At 37.1% G+C, this 20958-nt stretch overlaps 2 protein-coding genes and 1 pseudogene across 2 annotated transcripts; 2 read left to right on the top strand and 1 right to left on the bottom strand.

The window, feature by feature from the left end:
- Window positions 1–256: 256 nt before the first annotated feature.
- LOC125479447 (NAC domain-containing protein 101-like) lies at window positions 257–718 on the bottom strand. Its single transcript, XM_048588723.1, has one exon. The coding sequence runs from the start codon at window positions 716–718 to the stop codon at window positions 257–259; it is 462 nt and encodes a 153-aa protein (XP_048444680.1).
- A 15-nt stretch (window positions 719–733) lies between these two features.
- Window positions 734–8421, top strand: LOC125479446 (annotated as a pseudogene).
- A 5539-nt stretch (window positions 8422–13960) lies between these two features.
- LOC125479466 (UDP-xylose transporter 1-like) lies at window positions 13961–16961 on the top strand. Its single transcript, XM_048588758.1, has 7 exons — window positions 13961–14223; window positions 14742–14885; window positions 14971–15155; window positions 15250–15317; window positions 15406–15538; window positions 15696–15857; window positions 16352–16961. The coding sequence occupies exons 2-7, from the start codon at window positions 14765–14767 to the stop codon at window positions 16712–16714; spliced, it is 1032 nt and encodes a 343-aa protein (XP_048444715.1). The 5' UTR covers window positions 13961–14223; window positions 14742–14764; the 3' UTR covers window positions 16715–16961.
- The last annotated feature ends 3997 nt before the right edge of the window (window positions 16962–20958 follow it).

Genomic DNA, 20958 nt, shown 5'->3' with positions numbered 1-20958 from the left:
ACTAGCGAACAAGAACTTTTATTCTGGGTGCAAATCGAAAGGAAAGCGTAAAATTTTCAAAGTGTGAAACTCTGAGTGAATTTAAAATAAATTTGTTTGCAGAAAGTAATCGAACAGCTTTAATATTTTTGAACATCTTATATAGAACAATGCTACTGAAGAATCGAAATTACAACCTCTATATAAAATTTAGTTACAGATTTTCAATGCCATCAGCTAATTTGTAATATATCCATGATCTCTCCTCAGCTAATCATCAGTTGTTTCTCTTCTTCTTCCCGCCACTTCTGTCATTCTTCCGCAGCCGGCAAATCACAAAAGGAAAATCGTAGCGATCCTTTGAGGCCGTTTGATCACTGCCGTCAGCACCAACAAGCAGACTATATTCATCTAAAATCCACCCTCCGTGCTGCTCCGACCCTCGATTCTCGTACAGGAACATTTTCTTCCTCCCCATAGGATTAGGGTGTCTGTTCTCATTGTAAACCAGCTTAGTGGGTTGTTTTTGGTTCCAAATGCCTTCCCCAATGTTGCGACGGATGCGCAAACCAGTCGGGGGTAACCTCTCGAGCTCGCAGAAGAAATACAAGTCTTGATTAAAGTGGTCATCTCCTCCATATTCTTCCCAAATCTCCCATGGTTCTTTGAAGTCAAAGAGGTCCTCCTCATGCACATACTCGTTGTATGGCTGCAGTAACAGCTCACGCTTAACCCCCATCCTGTAAAGAAAGGAATGGATGATCTCTTGGTCGGTGGGTTGGAAGCAGAAAGTATAGGGCACAAGGGGTCCGGCCATTGCAAACACAAAAAGGAAAGTGAAGTACGTGCGTGGTTCTTGTTTCTGTATATGTTTGCTTAAGTTCTGATGGGAAGAGAGAGCAAGAGACTAGTGATATTTATAAGCGAGTAGGCGTAGGAGTGGCCGAGTAGGAGTAGGAGTAGGAGTAGGAGTAGGAGTAGGAATAGTATTATCCTATTATGATTAGGAATAGGACGGAGGGTTAGTGAGTTACTTGGAGAGCAAGGAATTGGAAGTAACTAGGGTTTTGGAATTTGAACTTAATAAGAATCTCTCCTCGTCGAATCAGGAAAGCTTAATTATTAGTGAAGTTATTTTTTATTTTTTTGTCAAACGATAGAAAATTAATAAAGTAGGATCCTCTGCTTGTTTTCACGTGGCCGCGAAGGAGATTTGCATTGTGCAGCTTATATATAGATTTCTGTTTTTGCACCTTTACATGTTAATTACTAACATCGAATAATTCCAAAAAAATTGTATGAACGTAGAAAACCGATTTCGGGCACAGTCGAGTACTCTGCCATTAACTGTAGAAAGCATAGTGCTCTTTTGACTGATTTTGGAGCCGTTGGCGATGGAAAAACTTCCAACACAAAGGCCTTCAAGGCGGCCATTGATCATTTAAGCCAGTTTTGCATCTGACAGTGGACCGCAGCGTATTGTACCACCGGGGAGGTGGCTCACTGGAGCTTCAACCTCACCAGCCACTTTACCCTCTTCCTCCATACCGTTTATTCTTGCAACTCAGGTCTGAATTTCTTGCCCATTTTTGTGTGATTTCTTCATTTTTTTTTTCTTCTTATTTTGTATATTTCCGTGTTTGTTTGGTTATATATTGTTAACATCATACGATCAAATTGTTGGGGCTTAAAAAGACTTCACTACTTTGGAGACGTTTATCTCACAAAGAAGAATGTAATGCAGCGGAATTGATAGGTAAGAGAAAGAAAAAATACTCAGAGTATTATACAAGATTTTTATTCACTCACAAACTTAGTACAGGAGGAAACACTCAAACACTCCTAGAAGCTTTGTTGCTTCTTCTCACTTCTCAATACTTGCTCTCTTGGTTGTTACATCACATAGCTTAGCACCTCACCTATTTATAGGCAAGGTTTGCCAACTTTGGCATTGCTAGAACTTTCTAGCTAATGCTTAACAACCACACATCTTGACAAGATTCAAGATCTTTCTACAAAAAGCCGTAGATATTTATGCATGCATTCCACCAACTTGAACTTTGCTAGAACTCTCTAGCATGTGCATAGATCTTTCTTTGTGTATGGACCGGATCAATTGTCTTGGGCCATGACAAGATTACAATTCAACATCCCCCCTTAATCTTGTCTTGTGACGCCGATTGAGTTCCTCAGTGTGATAAAGTCTTCTTGTTTGAGTGGCTTAGTAAATATGTTCGTAATTTGGTCTTGAGACTTCACGTATTCCACTTGCACATCATTTCTTGCAATGCACTCTCTTATGTAGTGATAATGAGTATCTATGTGCTTGCTCCTGTCATGGAACACTGGATTCTTTGCTAGAGCTATTACAGACTTATTGTCGACATAGATCTCTGTTGGTTGTTCTTGTGGCATGCTTAATTCTTTCAGCAACTTTCTGAGCTAGATTGCATGACAAACACATGAGGTAGCAGCTACGTATTCAGCTTCGTAGGTAGAGAAAGTGACAATCGGTTGCTTCTTCGACATCCATATGAATGCAGTGTCTCCCATGAAGAACACAAATCTAGTAGTGCTTTTTTTATCATTGGAATCTCTTGCCTAATCACTGGCGTGCTTATGGGCTTGCAGTCGTCCATTTTGAACTTTTTCAGTATCTCCTTTGTATAGCTTTCTTGGGAGATGAAAATGACTTCTTCGTTCTGCTTGACTTCAATGCTTAGGTAGTATGCCATCAGCCCAATGTCGGTCATCTCGAATTCTTTCGTCATCACTCTCTTGAACTCTTCAAACATGTTTGGATTATTTCCTGTGAAGATTAGATCATCCACATATAAGCACACAATCAAAATATCTTCATCTTTGACTTTGACGTAGAGAGCATGTTCATGAGGGCACTTGATGAAGTTGTTCTCCTGAAAGTACTTGTCAATGCGACTATTCCATGCTCGTGGCGCTTGTTTTAACCCTTAGAGGGCTTTTTTCAGCTTCAGAACTTTGTCTTCATGCCCTTTGATTTCATAGCCTGACAGTTGCTGAATGTAGACTTTTTCTTCAAGGACTCCATTTAGGAAAGCGGACTTCACGGCCATTTGTTGAATCTTCCATTTGTTTTGAGCTGCCAAAGAAATTAGTAATCGTATCATTTCCAAACGAGCAACGGGTGCAAATAACTCATCATAGTCAATTCCAGCTCTTTGACTATAGCTCTTCGCCACTAGTCTCGCCTTGTATCTTTCGACCTCTCCGTTGGCATTTTTCTTTGTCTTGATTCCGATGGCTTTGTGTCCTTTTGGAAGAATAGCAAGTTCCCATGTATCATTTTTCTGGATTGCTTCGATTTCTTCATCCATTACTTTCCTCCACTTAGTATCTTGCAGTGCTTATTAGAAGTTAACTGGTTCACAATCAGCAAAAAGATAGAAAAATGTAGGATTATGAAGTCTTTCCGCTACCTCATAAAGGTTTCATATACTTCTTGTGCGTGGTACTTCTCTTTCATTTAAACTCTCACTTGACGATGCTGATGCTGGTGAATTGCCATGATTGGTTGATGTTGGTGAAGCAAGTAGAGTAGTGGATTCTTGTCAAACCTCTTTTACTTGTGTCATCATCCCTTGTTCATTCTCTTCTTCAAACTGAGGAAAGAAGCTGAGATCACTTGCATGAGAGCCAAAATCCCATTCTCATTTCTTCATCGAACATCACGTCTCGACTAATCACTATCTTCCCATTGTTCAGATTATATAGCTTATAGCCTTTTGAATTTGAAACATATCCGATAAAGATGAACTTCTCACTTTTGTCGTCGAGTTTGGTTCTCTTGTCGTATGGTACCTGTACATGGGCTATGCTTCCAAAAACTCTTTGATCAGAGATACCTGGTTTTGTTCCACTTCATGCTTCTTGTGAAGTCTTTCCCCACACACTTCTTGTTGAAGACTTATTGGATAGGTAGACAACACATGCTACAGGTTCTACCCACAACTCCTTAGGCAATCTCTTGCTTTTGAGCATGCTTCGAGCCATGTCGAGGATAGTTTGATTTTTTTCTTTCCGCCACACCATTTTGTTGAAGGGATCTTGGAACTGTCAAAGGTCGACGAATTCCATTTACTTCATAAAATTCATGAAATTCCTTTGAAGTGAATTCTCCTCCTCGATCAGATTTCATGGCTTTGATCTTGCAACCACTTTCTTGTTCTACAGCGATTTTGAACTTCTTGAATGCTCCAAAGACTTTTGATTTCTACTTCAAGAAATACACCTAGGTTTTCCTTAAAAAATCATCAATGAAGAGAATGACATAATTATTTTTACCCAAAGAGCTTGGTTTTATTGGACCGCACATATCGGTGTGAATGAGCTCGAGTGGCTTCTGGGCTCTTGTGGTCGACTCCTTTGGAAAGCTTTTCCTGAATTGTTTCCCAAGTAAACATCATTCGCAAGCTTGATTAGGGTGACTGATGCATGGTAAGCCTTTCACTATCTCCTTCTTAAACAATAACTCTAGCCCCTTAAAATTAAGATGCCCAAAACGAAGATGCCACAGCCAGGATATGTCTTTGTAACATATCTTAAGACATTTTGCAACATCGTTTTGAATGTTCATGGGAAACATCCTATTCTTTGACATTTTTACCTTGGCAATTAATCTTCCTTTGTCATCTCTAAGAAAAAGGCTATAATTTTTCATGTGAATATCATAACCTCTTTCTAAGAGTTAACCCAAACTCAAAATGTTGCTTTTCATATTGGGCACGTAGTAAACATTTGAAATTACTTGGTGACCGCCATTTTTTAGGGGAATAAGGATGTTACCTTTTCCTTTTACTGGTATTTTGGATTCGTCTCCAAAAGAAACGTTGCCACTCACCGATTCATTGAGCTTTACGAACATGCTTCTTCTTCTGCACACGTGGTTGCTGGCGCCGATGTCAAGGTACCATGTATAGTCTTGGTCTCCATCATTGTTCTTGCATGCTAGTAGCACAATGTCATTCGCTTCTCTCTCTTCTTTCACATAATTGACCTTCTCATCAGGTCTATTGCTTGGAACCCTACATTCCCAAGCATAATGCCTAAACTTTTGACAATTGTAGCATTGAACTTGAGATTTTTCATACCTCAAGTTTGAGCGTCCTCTTCCACGACCTTTCGTTGAGCTTTCTCCTCTTTCGTAGTTGCTATGGTTGTTAAAGTTCCAATCACGTCCACGTCCGTGACCTTGGCCACAAATTCTTTCGTATTGGCTTCTCTCACTGTCGAAGCTTCCTTCTTTCTTCTTTGGCTGAACTTGCATCTTGAGGAGCTGCTCATCATTCCCTTGCCTTTTCTTATGTTTCTCTTCATATGCTTGTAGCGAACCCATTAAATTTCTTCCAAGTTTTTAGTTTCTTCAATCGTCACGACAATGTGCTCAAATTTGGGGTCCAACGAGCCTAATATCTTCTCCATAATTCTAACATCTTCCAATTTTTCACTGTTTCTTTTAAGTGATTAGAAACAGCTAAGACTCTTGAGAAATAATCAAAGATTGATTCAAACCTTTTCATTTGTAGAGATTCGAACTCACCTCTTAATACTTGAAGACAAACCTTTTTCACTTGTTTGGCTCCTTTGTAAAAGGTTTGAAGCTTCCCCATGCTTGCTTGGCAGAAGTTGCACTCGAGACCTTCTCAAAGCCATTGTCATCTAATGCTTGGTAGATAAGGTAGAAAGCCTTCTTGTCTCTCTTTCTTGAATCTTTCAAACTCTCCTTCTGGGGTTGGGACAGAGTAGCTTCATCTTCTGGCTCAGTGTAGCCTTTCTCCATGACTTCCCATACATCGTGTGCTCCCAAAAGGGCCTTCATTTTGATACTCCAATTATCGAAGTTGTTGTTGTCGAGCACTGGAACTTGGAAGGCTGCCATAGCATTGCTAGCCATAGCTCTGTTACCACTTTGTTGGGGCTTAAAAAGACTTCACTACTTTAGAGATGTTTATCTCACAAATAAGAGCGGAATTGATAGGCAAGAGAAAGAAAGAATACTCAAAGTATTACACAACATTTTTATTCACTCACAAACTTAGTACAAGAGGAAACACTGAAATACTCTTAGAAGCCTTGTTGCTTCTTCTCACTTCTCACTTGGCACTCTCACTTCTCACTACTTGCTCTCGTGGTTGTTACATCACATAGCTTAGCACTTCACCTATTTATAGGCAAGGTTTGCGAACTTTGGCATTGCTAGAACTTTCTAGCTAATGCCTAACAACCACACATTTTTACAAGATTCTAGATCTTTCTACAAAAAGCCTTAGTTATTTATGCATGCTTTCCATCAACTTGAACTTTGCTAGAACTCTGTAGCATGTGCATGGATCTTTCTTTGTGTATGGGCCAGATCAATTGTCTTGAGTCAAGACAAGATTACAATTCAACACAAATTTCATGCTTTTTATGCGATATTCTATATATATATATATATATATATATATATTATACGTACAATGCTTAATCACCATTATATCATAGAATTAGCTTACAACTTAGTTCGATTGTAATTACAAATTTACAACCAATTAAGCATATATTTAAGTAACAAATACCTGAATGCATAACGCAAGTATGTGGACATGCTATGTATATATTGTGAGTTGTGATGGTGAAGTTAAATGAAACAGAAGCATATCAACGTAATATGGTCTATATATAATTGGAAAACGTATGGTGATTAGACAATTGTGTAATCAATTTTTCTTCAAATCTGAATTATTAGATTGTAATCTTCCTTGATTTCCTTTCTTTCTATCATACCACCTTTTTCATATAAATTTATGAACTATTTACTATTTACCTTTCTTTATTGAGCTTATTATTTTCCCATCCTAATGAACAGGATGAGTCAGAGTGGCCTCCTCTTCCAGTACTGCCTTCATATGGGAGAGGCAGAGATGCTCCTGGTGGAAGGTTCAGCAGTCATCTTCGGAACAAACCTCACCGATGTGAATTAAGGGTAATAACGGCACAATTGACGGCCAAGGTGTTTCTTGGTGGGAAAATTTCCGCAAGGGTTAACTGAACAACACCCGACCATACATGATTGAGATTATGTACTCTAGTCAGATCTAAATTTCCAATCTTACTCTCCTTCGTGGTTTGTCCATCCCATTTACAGCAGGTTTGACCATTTTTCTAACTAATCCACATAATCAGTCACATCAGCACATGATATTACGTGAGAGTGTGTCCGGCACACTGAAATATTTCCACTATACATAATGTGGCTGACATTGTGGTTTTTATCTTTCAGCAATACAATAATCCAAGGGCTGACAATCCTTGCTCCAATTGACTCTCCCAACACAGATGGGATAGACCCAGGTTGGTTAAGTTGCTTACACTTTGTTCTAGCTCTTGGTCATTAGTTTTTAATTGAAAATTAGACATAGTTAAATAACTATATATCTATCTACAATCCTTTTGTTTGGCTTCCTTTTTAGATTCTTGTTCACAAACTAGAATCGAGGACTGCTGCATAGTCTAGGGAGATGACTGCATAGCAGTAAAGAGTGGATGGGACGAATACGGAATCAAAGTTGGTATCCCAACGGAGCACCTTGTGATCAGAAGATTCACCTGCATTTCACCTGACAGTGCTACCATTGCTCTAGGCAATGAAATGTCCGGTGGAATCAGAGACGTCAGAGCTGAGGACATCACAGCCATTGACACTTAATCAAGTGTAAGTATAAAAACTGCAATAGGAAGAGGAGCTTATGTCGAAGATTTCCATGTAAGAAGGATAACCCTGAAGTCTATGAAGTATGTTTTTTGTATGACTGGCTCTTACGGGTCACACCCAGATCCCGGTTTCAATCCTAAAGCATTGCCTTTGATTACAAACATCAACTACAAACAAGTTGTGGCTCAGAATGTCACTTATTCGGCGAGACTGGAGGGAATTCCTAATGATATCCTTTCAAGGGGATATGCATTTCTAATGTGACAATCACTCTGACTGAGCAGCCAAAGAAATTGCAATGGAACTGCACTGATGTTCAGGGAATTATAGGCAATGTGACTCCAAGGGCGTGCAATTTGTTGCCGGAGAAGCAAGAAGTAGTTGATTGTGCTTTCCCTGATGATAGGTTGGCAATTGAGGATGTTAAGTTAGTGACTTGTTCTGCAAGTACCCCCTTATTCTGAGAGTTTTTATTATGAGTTTTTTTTCTTCTTTTTTTTGCTTTTTAACATGTACTTCCATCATTGCGGATATGGTGACGGGTAGGTCTAAAGTTTATGCTTTGTGTTTGAAACACTACTATTAATTAAAATCAATTTCAAGGTTTAACTAGCGAATAAGAACCTTTATATATTATGGATGTACATTTATATGGAAAACTAAGAAATTAAGAGTAAATTTAACTGGAACAGGAAGAGTATCTAAACGCATAGAAAATATCACTTCCATTAAGTTCCAAGTTATGACAACTGTTAAGTGTTTTAGTGACATTCTTGGTCATAATTTTTTTTAATGGCATGGACAAATCTCATAATTTCCAAACCTACGTGGATTTCTTCCCATTGAATAGGTGTTGATGGAAATCAAAAGTACTACTTCGAAAGCTAAACTTCTCTTTCTTCTGAAAGTGCAGAGTTAGGGTTGCAGACCTAAGACAACAATCTTGGTGCCACGGGATGGAGATTTCTTGTCGAAGGGAGGATGGGACCACGTTACAATAAGTAAACTTTATCTCACATCTGTTTGGAGTGTGGGTGGTTTGTGAGATACTGCTGTTGTTCTCATCACATTTTGCGTCTGCATGCTGCTTATCAATCTGTGCCTGCTCTAGAGAATTGGCTTGTAATCCTGTTGTTTTGGATTCATTGTAACTGGTTCTGTATAACCTAAGTCCTATAGATATGTAATTATTGCATCAATAGTTTTGTAAATTATAAATACCAACCGGTCTTCAAATAATCCATGATCAACTAGCACAGGCTCCACAATGCTTCAAATTATGTTGGAACTCAGGTAGCAGCCTTGGAATTGAATTGATTCATTCAATTTAAGCACGGTTTGCATAGCCATTGATTTAGTTCCCTTAAAATGTGTGCTTTTGTTTTAGGCAAGCCAAGCTTCAGGATTCCCAATTGCATTTTTAAAGACAAAAGGTGCTGTTATCGAGGGAAAAAAGAGCCGAGAGGGCTTAATGGCCCCAATAAAGTGTAGTTGCATTTGAGTTTATGGCATGTGTTTTTGACATTTTGTTTACTATTTCTCTAAGGCCAATAGTAGGCAATGTTTTTCGAATGTAACCAACCTATTGGCATGCACTTATTTTGTTTACTTTGAATATACTGAGCTTGAATGTATGACTTTGGTAAAATACACTTCAAATAATTTAAGATAATTAACCATTTTAGAATTATATCTACTCTTCTTTGTTTTCAATTTTCTTTTTTTTTTCTTTTTTTTTTTTTGAAATAGTTTTGTACATAGCTATATTGATATTGTCTTGGGGATGATGCCACCATAACGGGAGACTAAAAGTTGACAAGAATTTTCTCTTGTTTGGGAGAGAGGGAAGGGCGAGAAAAGAGGAATTTTAGAAGGTTGGGACTAATTTGATCATGAATGCCACGTCATTAAAAGTTGCTTCATGAGATTTGTCCACGTCATTTAAAAAAAATGACAATGAATGCCACGTAGGCACTTGACAGTTCTCCTAACTTCAGACCTAACATAAGAGATATTTCCTATATGTGGGATACTCTTTTAGAATGTTTACAAAGGTTGTGACTGATTTGGAATCACACCAAAAGGTCGAGGGGTTTTACATACTATATCCATTTTTAATTTTACAATTGTTAGGGGAGAGGAAGAGCTTGAAATTATTATAATAATTTAGATAAGTGGAGTTTTGAACCCAGAACTCATAGATAAAAAAACTCAACACTCTATCCACTCAGATATTGAACCACGTGAAATATACTACATATAATAATACTACTAAAGAAACAAAACTACCACATCTATCAAAAATTTTGTTACAGATTTTCAATGTTATCAGTTAATTTGTATCTTAATGCATGATCTATCCTCAGTTAACCAGTTGTTTCTCTTCTTCCTGCCACTTTCGACCGGCAAATGACAAAAGGAAAATCATGGCGATCCTTTGAGGCCTTTTGAGCACGGCCTTCGGCACCAACAAGCAAAGATTACTTCAATCTTCAAAGATGGGTTGCAACCTTAGAAAACTTTGGATTTGGATCTGAAGTTGCACTTGCTCAAAATTGCAGACTTTGCGTCTCTAAGACTGTAAGACAAAAACCCCAAATTTGGGGCCAAACCTCTCCAATTGATGTATTTTGGGGTGGCTATTATGGGATTTTGGGTTTGGGTTGGGAATCTGGGTCTCCTCCCTCACTGGCTGGCGCATGCTTTGGGTTTTGATCTAGTGTGACGCGCCCAGCTATACCAGTTTCTAACGATTTTGATCCAACAGTTCAAATCTTATTTAATTAATTTTAATGTAAAAAACAACAACACTCAAATTTACATCCAATGGACAAAATAATATTTTTAATTTATCCAAATCAGTTCCAACTTCAAACCTCTATAAATACCTATTTATTTATTCACTAATTTATAAATTTTCTCAACAATTTTTTTTTCGGAATTTGATTTTTTTTTTTTTACATCAAAAGTTTGTAAAAATAAAACAAGATAGATTATACAAAAACTAATTTCAAAATTATTAGCAAAAAAATTCAACGAAATACAAAAGTGTAATAAATTATAAAGTTGGAGGTGAAAATTATGGATCACTTACTGTTGGAGGAAAAAACTATTTAACCTTATACGTATAGATGAATAGTTGAATATACGAGGTTAAATTTTAGGATTTCCCACCCTTGAATTAGAGCTAGCCTAATGATATCCATAATTTATAAAACGAGATTAAAAGAGTGAAAAGTGGTGTTGCACTAGAATCATCTGAGACCCGCAACGGCGAACGGAGGAAGAGGTGTTCACTGGAATGGGTATAGAACCCGATAGAATTATGGGATTTATTATATAATATATTTTATTTCGCCTGTGTTTTAATGGACTTAACAATGTTAATTCTCTATTAGTCCAAGACAAGTGTCGCAAAATTAACAAGAAGACATGAAAAGGACATGTATTTTAAGGACAGCAGACCTTCGACCCAAACCCCCCAACCATAGCACGTTGCACACAATATGCACCACCATGAGCAACCATCAAACTCAACCCTACTGATATAAAAGGGTATGCCTTCAACCATGGGAAGTAACGGTTTCCTCGGCCAAAAAATTCTAAACTCTTGAATTCTCATCCATCTTCTAAACCTTGCCTCACACCATACCGGTGTGTTGAGTTCTTTTCTTGATTGCGAGGACAATAACAAAATGACTCTATTTTTGTGAGGATTCTATTACCTATAGTCACACATTATATTTAAACTCAAACCCTCATGAAACAAAGTTGAAGTTGAACACGCCACTAATCAAATGGCCATTGACATCTTAACACATTTTCTTAGTCAATGTTTTACTTAGGAAGTTGGTGACCCTAAAAATTACAAAGCCTATGTGGCGCGCAGGCCGAGTAACTAATAAGCTAACTACGTCATTCGGCTGAATGCGGAGCGTGCCAACTCGTCGGCCGAGCTCGGCCGAGGAGTAAAATTTGTAGATATTGCATTGAGCGCGTTACTGACTTTTTTATCTTGCGACTGCGGCCGAGGAAGGAACAAATCTCGACCTTTGGATTCTCGAGCCTGAAGACAAGGATGCTAGTTCTGCGAAGTTCACAAATCGTCAGCGCCGGATTCGGTCACAATGATTATATTCGTGAGAGTATAAGCACGTCCAATCGACACCAGAATGTACGGACACAAGTATTCAAAGGTGATGTATGTCTTAATGGTGAATGTGGTTCGGCTGTCAGAATGCCGAACTCTGAAACTCACTTATGAGTATCCAATCATAAAATCACTCAACGTTCAATGCGTCGAATGTCATAACTCGTAACACCCTACTTCGTCGAGAAGGCTAATAAGATGACCTCTGCCAATAAGGATTCAGAAACTCTTCTCGACCGAAACTTGGATAGGTAACCAGTCGACCTCGACGCTGTGCTGTTTATCCAAACTAAAGGTGCTCCTCGATCGGCTGATTCTACGACAACAGTGCTGTTTATCCAAACTGAAGGTGTTCGCCGGTTGCCTTCACAGTGTTGTTTATCCAAACTAAAGATGTGTCGGCGGGAAAAAGAAAATAAAAAATCTCAAGATGTTTGAGAGGTTTTGCGCAAAGCAATTGTGTGTTGAATTGGCAGTCCTTCAATTGTTGCATGATGTCTTGTATTTATAGCACCAAATCCTCCTTGAGATCGAGTCAAAATCATATATGGATTGGGACTTCTTGTTCTGTTCCAACTGTACTTCAACCAATCCTACCCTTTTTAGGACTTTGAACTTACCTCCTTTTTAAGGCTATATTCATTGTTGGTCAATAATCCAAATTGCAGTAGGACTTCTTCGACCTCCTTGCTCATCCGAACTACTTCTTCTTGCGATAGGACTCACCCATCCTTGCTGAATGGCCCGGGATCACGAGGCAACCCATATTATATTTGAAATAGCTTTGGGCTGAGCATAAACCTACACTCGGCCCAACAATATTATTTTGGGCCCAAACAAAAGTATACGTTCTAGCTACAATATGATGCTACATTGAGCTAGATGATCAGAAGACAGCACTTAACACTAGCTAAGATTCAAGACTGCAGTACCACGCATATGCATATGACTTTCATATTCATGAAATAAAATGCTTATCACCCCAAAACCCGCATGATGTTTTAAGATTTTGAAAGGTAGGTTTATTTGTCCATTCATATGCATGCCTTAGTGTGTGATGCTATAAAAAGGGGCGAACGATGGGCCAATATTTTCTTTTCTTTACACAAAGTATTTGGAGTAGAACTAAAGTTTCTTCTTCCACCAAACACTAATTGAGGTTGAGAGTGCCAAACAATTTGCTTGCAATTGCAGGTACCTCACCCTCATAAAAGAAACGTTTCAACTCACCGTCCTGGCTTGTTTGCCAAGACTTTAATAATATTTTTCCACCATTGTCATTGGTGTGCAAAGAAGTTTATAAAAGAAAATCAATTTGGTCTAAAACACCCTTTCCCTCCCACCAAATACATACACGATCCGTCAATCGCCAATAAAAAGGTCAAAAAGAATTGACCATGGTAATTTTTGGACTTACGTCATGCCAAAATTCACATGAATTCGATCAATGAGCAAAAGAGATTTTTAGGTTTATTTTTTTGTCAAAAATGGGATTTTTAATTTGGTTAAAAAATGTTTTTTTTTAATTAAATTATTCAAATTTCTTGACCAGGAATATAATGAATCCTATTCATGACGTTTGAGTTAAAAATCATCTACACATATGTAAAACAAATTACATAAGAAATATGAAACACGGTCACATTCTATGGTGAACAAAATTTCATATGTTCATCAAAGACTCTTTTCAACTCACTTTCCAATTAGGATGGGGAAGGTTCATTTTGGAAATTCATATTAATATCAGGTTGACATCTTAACGGTCGTTTTTATTTGACTGTCTGTTGCAAGGTTTGCTTATAGTTGCCGTTAACTTGCTTCTGGATAAACAGGAAAGGAGCATGTTATAAATGAAGTTTTAACGAAACACTTCCGTATTGTTCACTTTTAATGAAAAATCACATTTTTACCTTTTTCTGATACTATTCACTGCACATTTATTTGTCATTTTTCATTAAAACTAAAAAAAAATTAGAATTTTCGTTAGTTTTCCTTATAAATAAAAGATCCCAATATTGTTTTAAATTTAACGACGTTTGGCACCAACGACAAAAGTCATCTAAAATAAAAAGGGTGCAAAACCTTTGCATTCTTATAAAAATCCAATTATTGCCACGACAATACTATTCTATCTCTCTTTTTCTCTCTTTTCCTTTCTCTCTGAGTTCGTGGTTCAATTAAAGCTTGGTCGTTCATATCCAACTCCACCATCAGTTTGTAAAGCTAGGGTTACATATATATGTTTCATTAGCAACTCATAATTGGCACATTTGATCATCTCAAGAGGTTGACCGGTAACCTTGATCACATTTGTTGCAATTGGTTTTCTTTGCTGAGGTTTCTGGGGCTCTTAGACTTCCATCAGGTTTTCTGGTTTCATTAGCAACTCATATCGTCTTTTTTTCTTTTTCCTTATCATATTCTAATCCATTTTTTACTCATAATAGTCAAAGAAGGAACTCTTATGGTCATTTTCATGTTATGATCTCATTAGTTCTACATCTTCCTTTTTTTTTTTGTTTGACCAAGTGATATTACTGCATATAATTCAGAAGTGTGATGAAGATGATGGTGTAAATTAACCAAGTTGATCAATATTAAATTAAGAAGGTAGCTAAAGCTTACCAATTAGTATTATCATTAAATTTACCGTTTACCAATTAGTATTGTCATTAGACCGTGTAGGTTGGCAAGTCATACATTGTATTAAAATTTCCTCATTAGCGTTCTTTAGAAATGATAAGTTTCCAGCAACCGTTCATTAGTTATCTAAATTTCAATTGCAAGCAGCACTTGACATAGTTTGGAAAAACATATCATAATACTGGTACGTAATTAGTTCTCAAAACTATATTATAATCCTCTTTTTCTTTTTCATGATACAATATACATCATCACTGAAGATCATGGGAGAGATGGCTGGATTCCAATTGGGCGTTATTGGTGCACTGTTTCTTTCAGTGGCATCGTCTGTCTCTATTGTTATATGCAACAAAGCTTTGATGAGCAATCTCGGCTTCCCTTTTGGTAATAAATCAATTTTTCTTTTCTCATTTGATAATAAACTAAAATTTTCTTTTGTCATTTCAATTTTTTTTTTTTCTTTTTGTAGCAACAACGCTTACCAGTTGGCATCTGATGGTAACATTTGGCACCCTTCATGCGGCACAACGTCTTAAATTTTTCGAGAGTAAGTCAATTGACATGAAGACTGTCATGCTCTTTGGCATTCTTAATGGTGTTTCCATTGGATTGCTAAACTTGAGCCTCGGATTCAATTCCATTGGATTCTACCAGGTAATTTAATTTAGTTTTAATTTCAGGTCACCTCGAGTGTCATATGTTCTGCACAATTGTCTTTGTTATAACATTTTGGATTCTGTTTTTGTAGATGACCAAGCTTGCAATTATACCCTTTACTGTGTTATTGGAAACTCTTTTCCTCAAAAAGCAATTCAGGTATAATGCATTTTTAAATGCAAGTTCCACAAGTTTATATATATATTTCAAAATTAGTAACCCGTTTACTTTTATCTAATTATTGCAGCCAGAAGATCAAGTTTTCTCTCTTCTTATTAGTTGTTGGAGTTGGAATTGCCTCAGTGACAGACCTCCAGCTCAATTTTGTTGGAACGATTCTCTCTCTTCTAGCCATCGTAACAACCTGTGTTGGACAAATTGTATCCTTCGTATTCTTTATTTTATTTTATTTTATTGCATATCAATTTTTATTTTTTATTTTCCAACTACCATCTCTTTTCGAAGTCTCTTTTGGGCAGGTCATCTGGCTCAGTTGCTTGTAGAACAAGTTAATTCTTAACTAAGTTTCCAATTTAGCTAACAAACACAATACAGAAAAGGCTCAATGTCTCCTCTACTCAGCTTCTCTACCAATCAGCCCCTTTTCAAGCAGCTATTCTTTTTGTATCAGGCCCTGTGGTGGACCAGTTCCTTACCAAGCAAAATATTTTTGCCCATAAATACTCTTCTATAGTATTGGTAGGTAAATTCTCCTTTACATATATTAATTGCAATTTATATTCCATGATTGATTTCAATTAAACATAGTAATTCTTCTTATTTGTAATCTGGCAACATAGATAATATGTCAAATTGATTAATATAAGAGGAATTATGATTATGATTGATAATGTGGCAACATATATATAACATGTTAAGCCTGCTTAAGAAGAAAATGAGCTAATGAAATATGTTCACAATAATGGTTCTAATTGATATAAAATATGACACCGTAACATGTCAACCTATTTAACAAGAGAAGTTGCTCATCTAGATGATAAAAATACATACGATTGAATGTTCTCTTGATAGACTGTTTGATATATTACGTTATCATCAAACAACCAAAATACATTACTGATCAGGTGGATTCTTATTTTAATATGTGGCTTCAGATTCATATAGTTATAAAATTGACAAGAATATATTATTCTCACATATTTTTCCATTATTTTTGGTTTTTGTGTGTGCAGGTATTCATCATACTATCATGCCTGATAGCTGTGTCTGTGAACTTCAGCACCTTCTTAGTAATTGGCAAGACATCCCCAGTTACATATCAAGTGCTAGGTCATCTCAAGACATGCCTTGTTCTAGGGTTTGGCTACACATTACTTCATGACCCCTTCACTGAGAGGAATATAATTGGAATTCTGGTTGCCATTTTTGGGATGGGATTGTATTCATATTTTTGTGCCCAGGAAAACAAGAAGAAACAAGCTGGTGGTGACCTCTCATTGGGATCTCCGACTAAAGGAAAGGATGGCACTCCACTTTCGAGCCAAGATAATGATACCCATGAGGTTAAGAAATCAACTAAGAACTCTCTTGTTTGATTGATAAGAGTTTTAGATCATATGATTTCATGCATGTGTATTATTGCACTCTGAATTTTCAGTCTTATTAAAGTAAGACATTTTGATTGGTGTAAATGGTTTTCTCTTTACTTTTTTGGGTCAGAAAAGGGGATGGGCAAAGACCCAAACCCTTGTCATTGGTGTAAGGTAAAGTGCTCTGCCACTGAGGTGGAAACCCATCAGTTGTTCTATTCTTTGAATTAATAAGTTTACCCTTTACATATCATTTTTTTTCTTCTTCTGTTTTTGTCTCTTATTTTTTTACTTATAATGTGTTTTGGGAAATAGTTTTCGCAGGTCCTTCAATTCTGATTTTTTTTAAATCAAACACGTATAGCTTTAAGACTTTTGATCAAATATTCTTTTACTAATTTTTAATTAAAAAATATGTTCTTTGTTATATTCAATTTACCAATTAATTCACAAATTAATTAATATCACAAAACTACTAAAACTCCTCAACAAGACTCACTCGGATTCATCGGCCTTGGGGATGATTGCAGAGGATGTGCTACAAATTGCTCCTGTTTTTTCATATTTGAAGCTTAATTTTGGTCCTCGTTTGTGTAATGGGATTGCTCATTATTTAGCTAAGTTTGCTTTGTCTTTTAATAATGCACTAGTTTGGACTAAGAAGCCTCCTAATCTTATTCAGGAGCTTCTTCTTCAAGACATATGTAACCCTCATTGAGTTTGCTTCAATATAATCGTTTTCTTTCAAAAAAAAAAAAAAAAATCTTATCTTATAAAAATTTGTTTCAAAAGAAATTTTTACTCAAATAAAAAAGTTTAAAATTCTAAAAAATACAACAAAGATTCTATTCACATCTAATTACAAGAAATGATATATGCACGCACGTATATCTAAATATAACATTCCCAATACCAAATTATTGGTACGTTATATAATATTCCTAAGTTGAGTACGTATTTGTATTTTAGTATGTTATAAAATATTAATTTAGGTGTTGTAGACATAATTTACTGAACAATTATGGAGGCTATAGAGAAATGGGTGCGGCAATAGTAGAGAGAAGAGAGATGTGTAATTGTGAGGTGTGTTCTATTCCACCCCATTATGCCTTTATTTATAGTAGTAAGGAAGGTTAATTCCTTACCCTTTGAGGATTACAACCCTAATAGGATATTAACTACTAAAGGGAATATTCAAAGATATCCATAGATACATTACGATTTACACAATCACATTCCTAATCTAATAGAACTACAACACTCCCTCTTGAGTGTGTAAATACTAAAACAATGGCCCATCAGGTCTTCAACGATGAAGTAAGTACAGTTGATGAAGTCATCGACACAATGAGCGAATGCAAGTCTCAGACCAATGGAAGAATGCATGAAAAGTAAAACTCACAAAACCTCGCTATGGTAAAACCCAAGGTGGGAGAAAACCTCATAGACTAAGGAGAAAAGTGAGAAGTTGCATTATGTCAAAACTATACGTCTTTTGGACGCAAGTAGAAGAGCTCACAAGGGTATGATCAACCCAGGATGGGTACCTCGTCAAAACCTAGTTAGGTAGCAAAAACCCGAAGGGAAAAATACTCCTAATCGTAAGGAAAAAGAGTACATTAAGATCAAGTGAGTATACTTCTGGATACTCCCCTTGAGTTTGACAGAACTTCCAAATGAGAACTACAAGCATTGCATATGAATAGTTAAGTATACCAATTCCACAGGCAAGCTTCTGGAAGGTTGACTTCGACAGTGACGTCGTGTAGAGGTCAGCAAGGTTGTCTGGGATCGGTTTGCATGACTTCAATCTCTTGATGCTTTGCTGATGTAGATGTAGACGCAATATGTCTTTAGTGTTGACTTCATTGATGTATCATGTCTTGGTCAGGTGGATACATGCGACTTAGTCTTCACGGATCGTTGTTGGGACTCAACAATAGATGAAAACAGTAAGTACTTCGAATATGCTCAACAAGAACTCCTAATCATGTCTCACTTATGGCGTAGTGAAGTAAAGTGAGTTTTGGAACGATTCAAAAATTTCGCAACTAAGGTCATATCATGGACTTCCAAGATATTGCGATATCCCTAACGGTAAAGACATAACCATTCGGGGATGTGCCTTGTGCGGGTTTGATAAGTAACATGCGTCAACATAACAAACAAAGCAAGTATCATTCTAAGGATTAGGAGGGTCGGATCCGCTCGAGATGCATTGGGATTTACGCAAATTTGTAGTACCTTCAGGGAACATCTTTAATACCAATTTAATGGTTCTGTGTAGGCGCGGTGTTGCATCTTTACCAATAGATCAACAGCGAAAAAGATGTCATATCTAATGCAATGAGCTAAGTACAACGAAGCACAAAGTTGAACATAGATATGGAATTTCGGATTCCATAACCTCTTCAAATGTCTCATTTGCATATAACGTATAGACGATCACAGGTATACTCAAAGGTAACACATTCAGGGTGTAGTTCGACTCGTAAACCAAAGTACTGTCAAAACAACACTTAAACTTTAGGTCAAGGCATAAACAAGTTTTCCTAAGATCCTTCATCTCAAATTCCGTCTTCAAGTGCGAGGTAGTTTTCTCAAACTCTTCCAAAGTCTTAGTGAGATTCATGTCATTGACATAAACTGTAACTCTAGCAATTCGGAATAAGACTTCATAATTTAACACGTAAGGGCATTCATTTACATCCATGACAGATCAAATAATCACTTAGACGGGTATACCACATCCGTCGGATTGATTCAATCCATAAGTGAACACCTCAAATGAGTTAAAAGAGTGTTCCATGGTTTGGAACTATTTGAACCAGTCTATATAATTCTTCGAGAACTTACATGTAAATCTCCATATTTATATCCCCATGGAGAAAACACTAAACACTTTTCATAATGTTGTTATCAATCACAGAATGTTTGAGAGAAACCTTGCACTGTAAAGCATACATCATATTGCACTATTTCATTCATCTCATAACATTTTCTTTCCCACTTGTAACACAACAAGGCTACCTTGGGTAGTGTAGGAACGATAGGTCCAAAACACATTTTGGTAAGGAATTTTAACCGCGATTGTAATTTCAGTTGTTCAATTAATTCTACATTGTCACTTAATCAACGGAACACAATTCGATATCGTCGTTTTTCATTTATGTCGGTAGCTATCATATAAGTGAAAACATCATCGATGGTAATCTCATTTCAATTCCATCAACTCATCCAAACTAGTATACTGGACCAAGAACTTCAAGTCCCAAGAGTAATCCGGATTAATCTCATGAGATAGAAATGATTTGAGACGACGATTAGTATAGATTCATTGTTGTGTCATGACCTTCCTCATCTAGGGAAGTGAATCCTATGAACCGAGTGATCTGTCATGCTCCAGGCTAAGACATATTGATTGGCTATCCGCCAGTGTAACAGACCGTCAAACAGGGACGTCCAAACCATCCAACAGGGGCAGCACACCTTCTAGGGATGTTGACTCGATGTCAGTTAAACACGTCTATCCTTGTAGTCATGTTTGCAGCTGGTATATGATCTTGTCACTTTAGCTAGATTAGAGGAATGCATCTAGAGCAACTTAGCACACAAATTTGCGCTAAAAGACCCATATTGGTACGTTGCGGCAGTGCAACTTAGCACATGGAATGCACACCCAAATCACGTAAATATGAAGCGTCAAGTTCGTACCCAGTAACCAACTGTAACGTCGAATAAGTTGGGTGACAATGGGCCTCAAGGCAGACCAACATAGTTGCGTACAAGATTGCATAGCCCTAGGCAGAAACCGAAAACTTGGCACTCCGAGCGATCATTTAAGTTGCGCTTTATGATCACTATGTAAGGTTATTTGGGGTGAACATAGGAATTCGATGTTTAATTATAAACCCAAAATACATGCAATACTTTATCAAAAACTGTCGATATAAACTCTCCGGCATTATCCAGTCTCCCAGACTTTAAGGGATAAGTAGGGTGGTAAACCCTTAAAATCAGCCAGGAGGTTTAGCAACAATGTGTGTGGACAAACATGTTCCTAGTATGTCGATTCATCAACTAAAACCATAAGTATTTATATGGTCCGCATTTTGGTTGGATTAGTCCACATATATTCCCTTGAATCCATTGTGAAAAGAGGGTCGTTTCATATCTTGGCAAAGTGTGCTTGTAGGCACAATATCCGTACTTCGGGTAAGAAGATGCGTCATAGCATCATTGTTCAACCT

The sequence above is a fragment of a genome, unplaced genomic scaffold (genome assembly GCF_019419815.1).
Source record: "Pyrus x bretschneideri cultivar Hongxiangsu unplaced genomic scaffold, Pyrus_bretschneideri_v1 Contig29, whole genome shotgun sequence".
Taxonomy (NCBI): Eukaryota; Viridiplantae; Streptophyta; class Magnoliopsida; order Rosales; family Rosaceae; genus Pyrus; species Pyrus x bretschneideri.
The sequence above is the reverse complement of the archived record's forward strand: the minus strand, read 5'-3'. Positions and strand labels throughout refer to the sequence as shown.

Excerpts from the sequence above, each read along its gene's own strand:
- LOC125479447 (XM_048588723.1), bottom strand. The coding sequence starts at position 718 with ATGGGGGTTAAGCGTGAGCTGTTACTGCAGCCATACAACGAGTATGTG.
- LOC125479466 (XM_048588758.1), top strand. The coding sequence starts at position 14,765 with ATGGGAGAGATGGCTGGATTCCAATTGGGCGTTATTGGTGCACTGTTT. Across the intron at positions 15,318-15,405 it reads TTCCTCAAAAAGCAATTCAG|CCAGAAGATCAAGTTTTCTC; the intron begins GTATAATGCATT and ends TAATTATTGCAG. Across the intron at positions 15,539-15,695 it reads CAACCTGTGTTGGACAAATT|CTAACAAACACAATACAGAA; the intron begins GTATCCTTCGTA and ends TTTCCAATTTAG.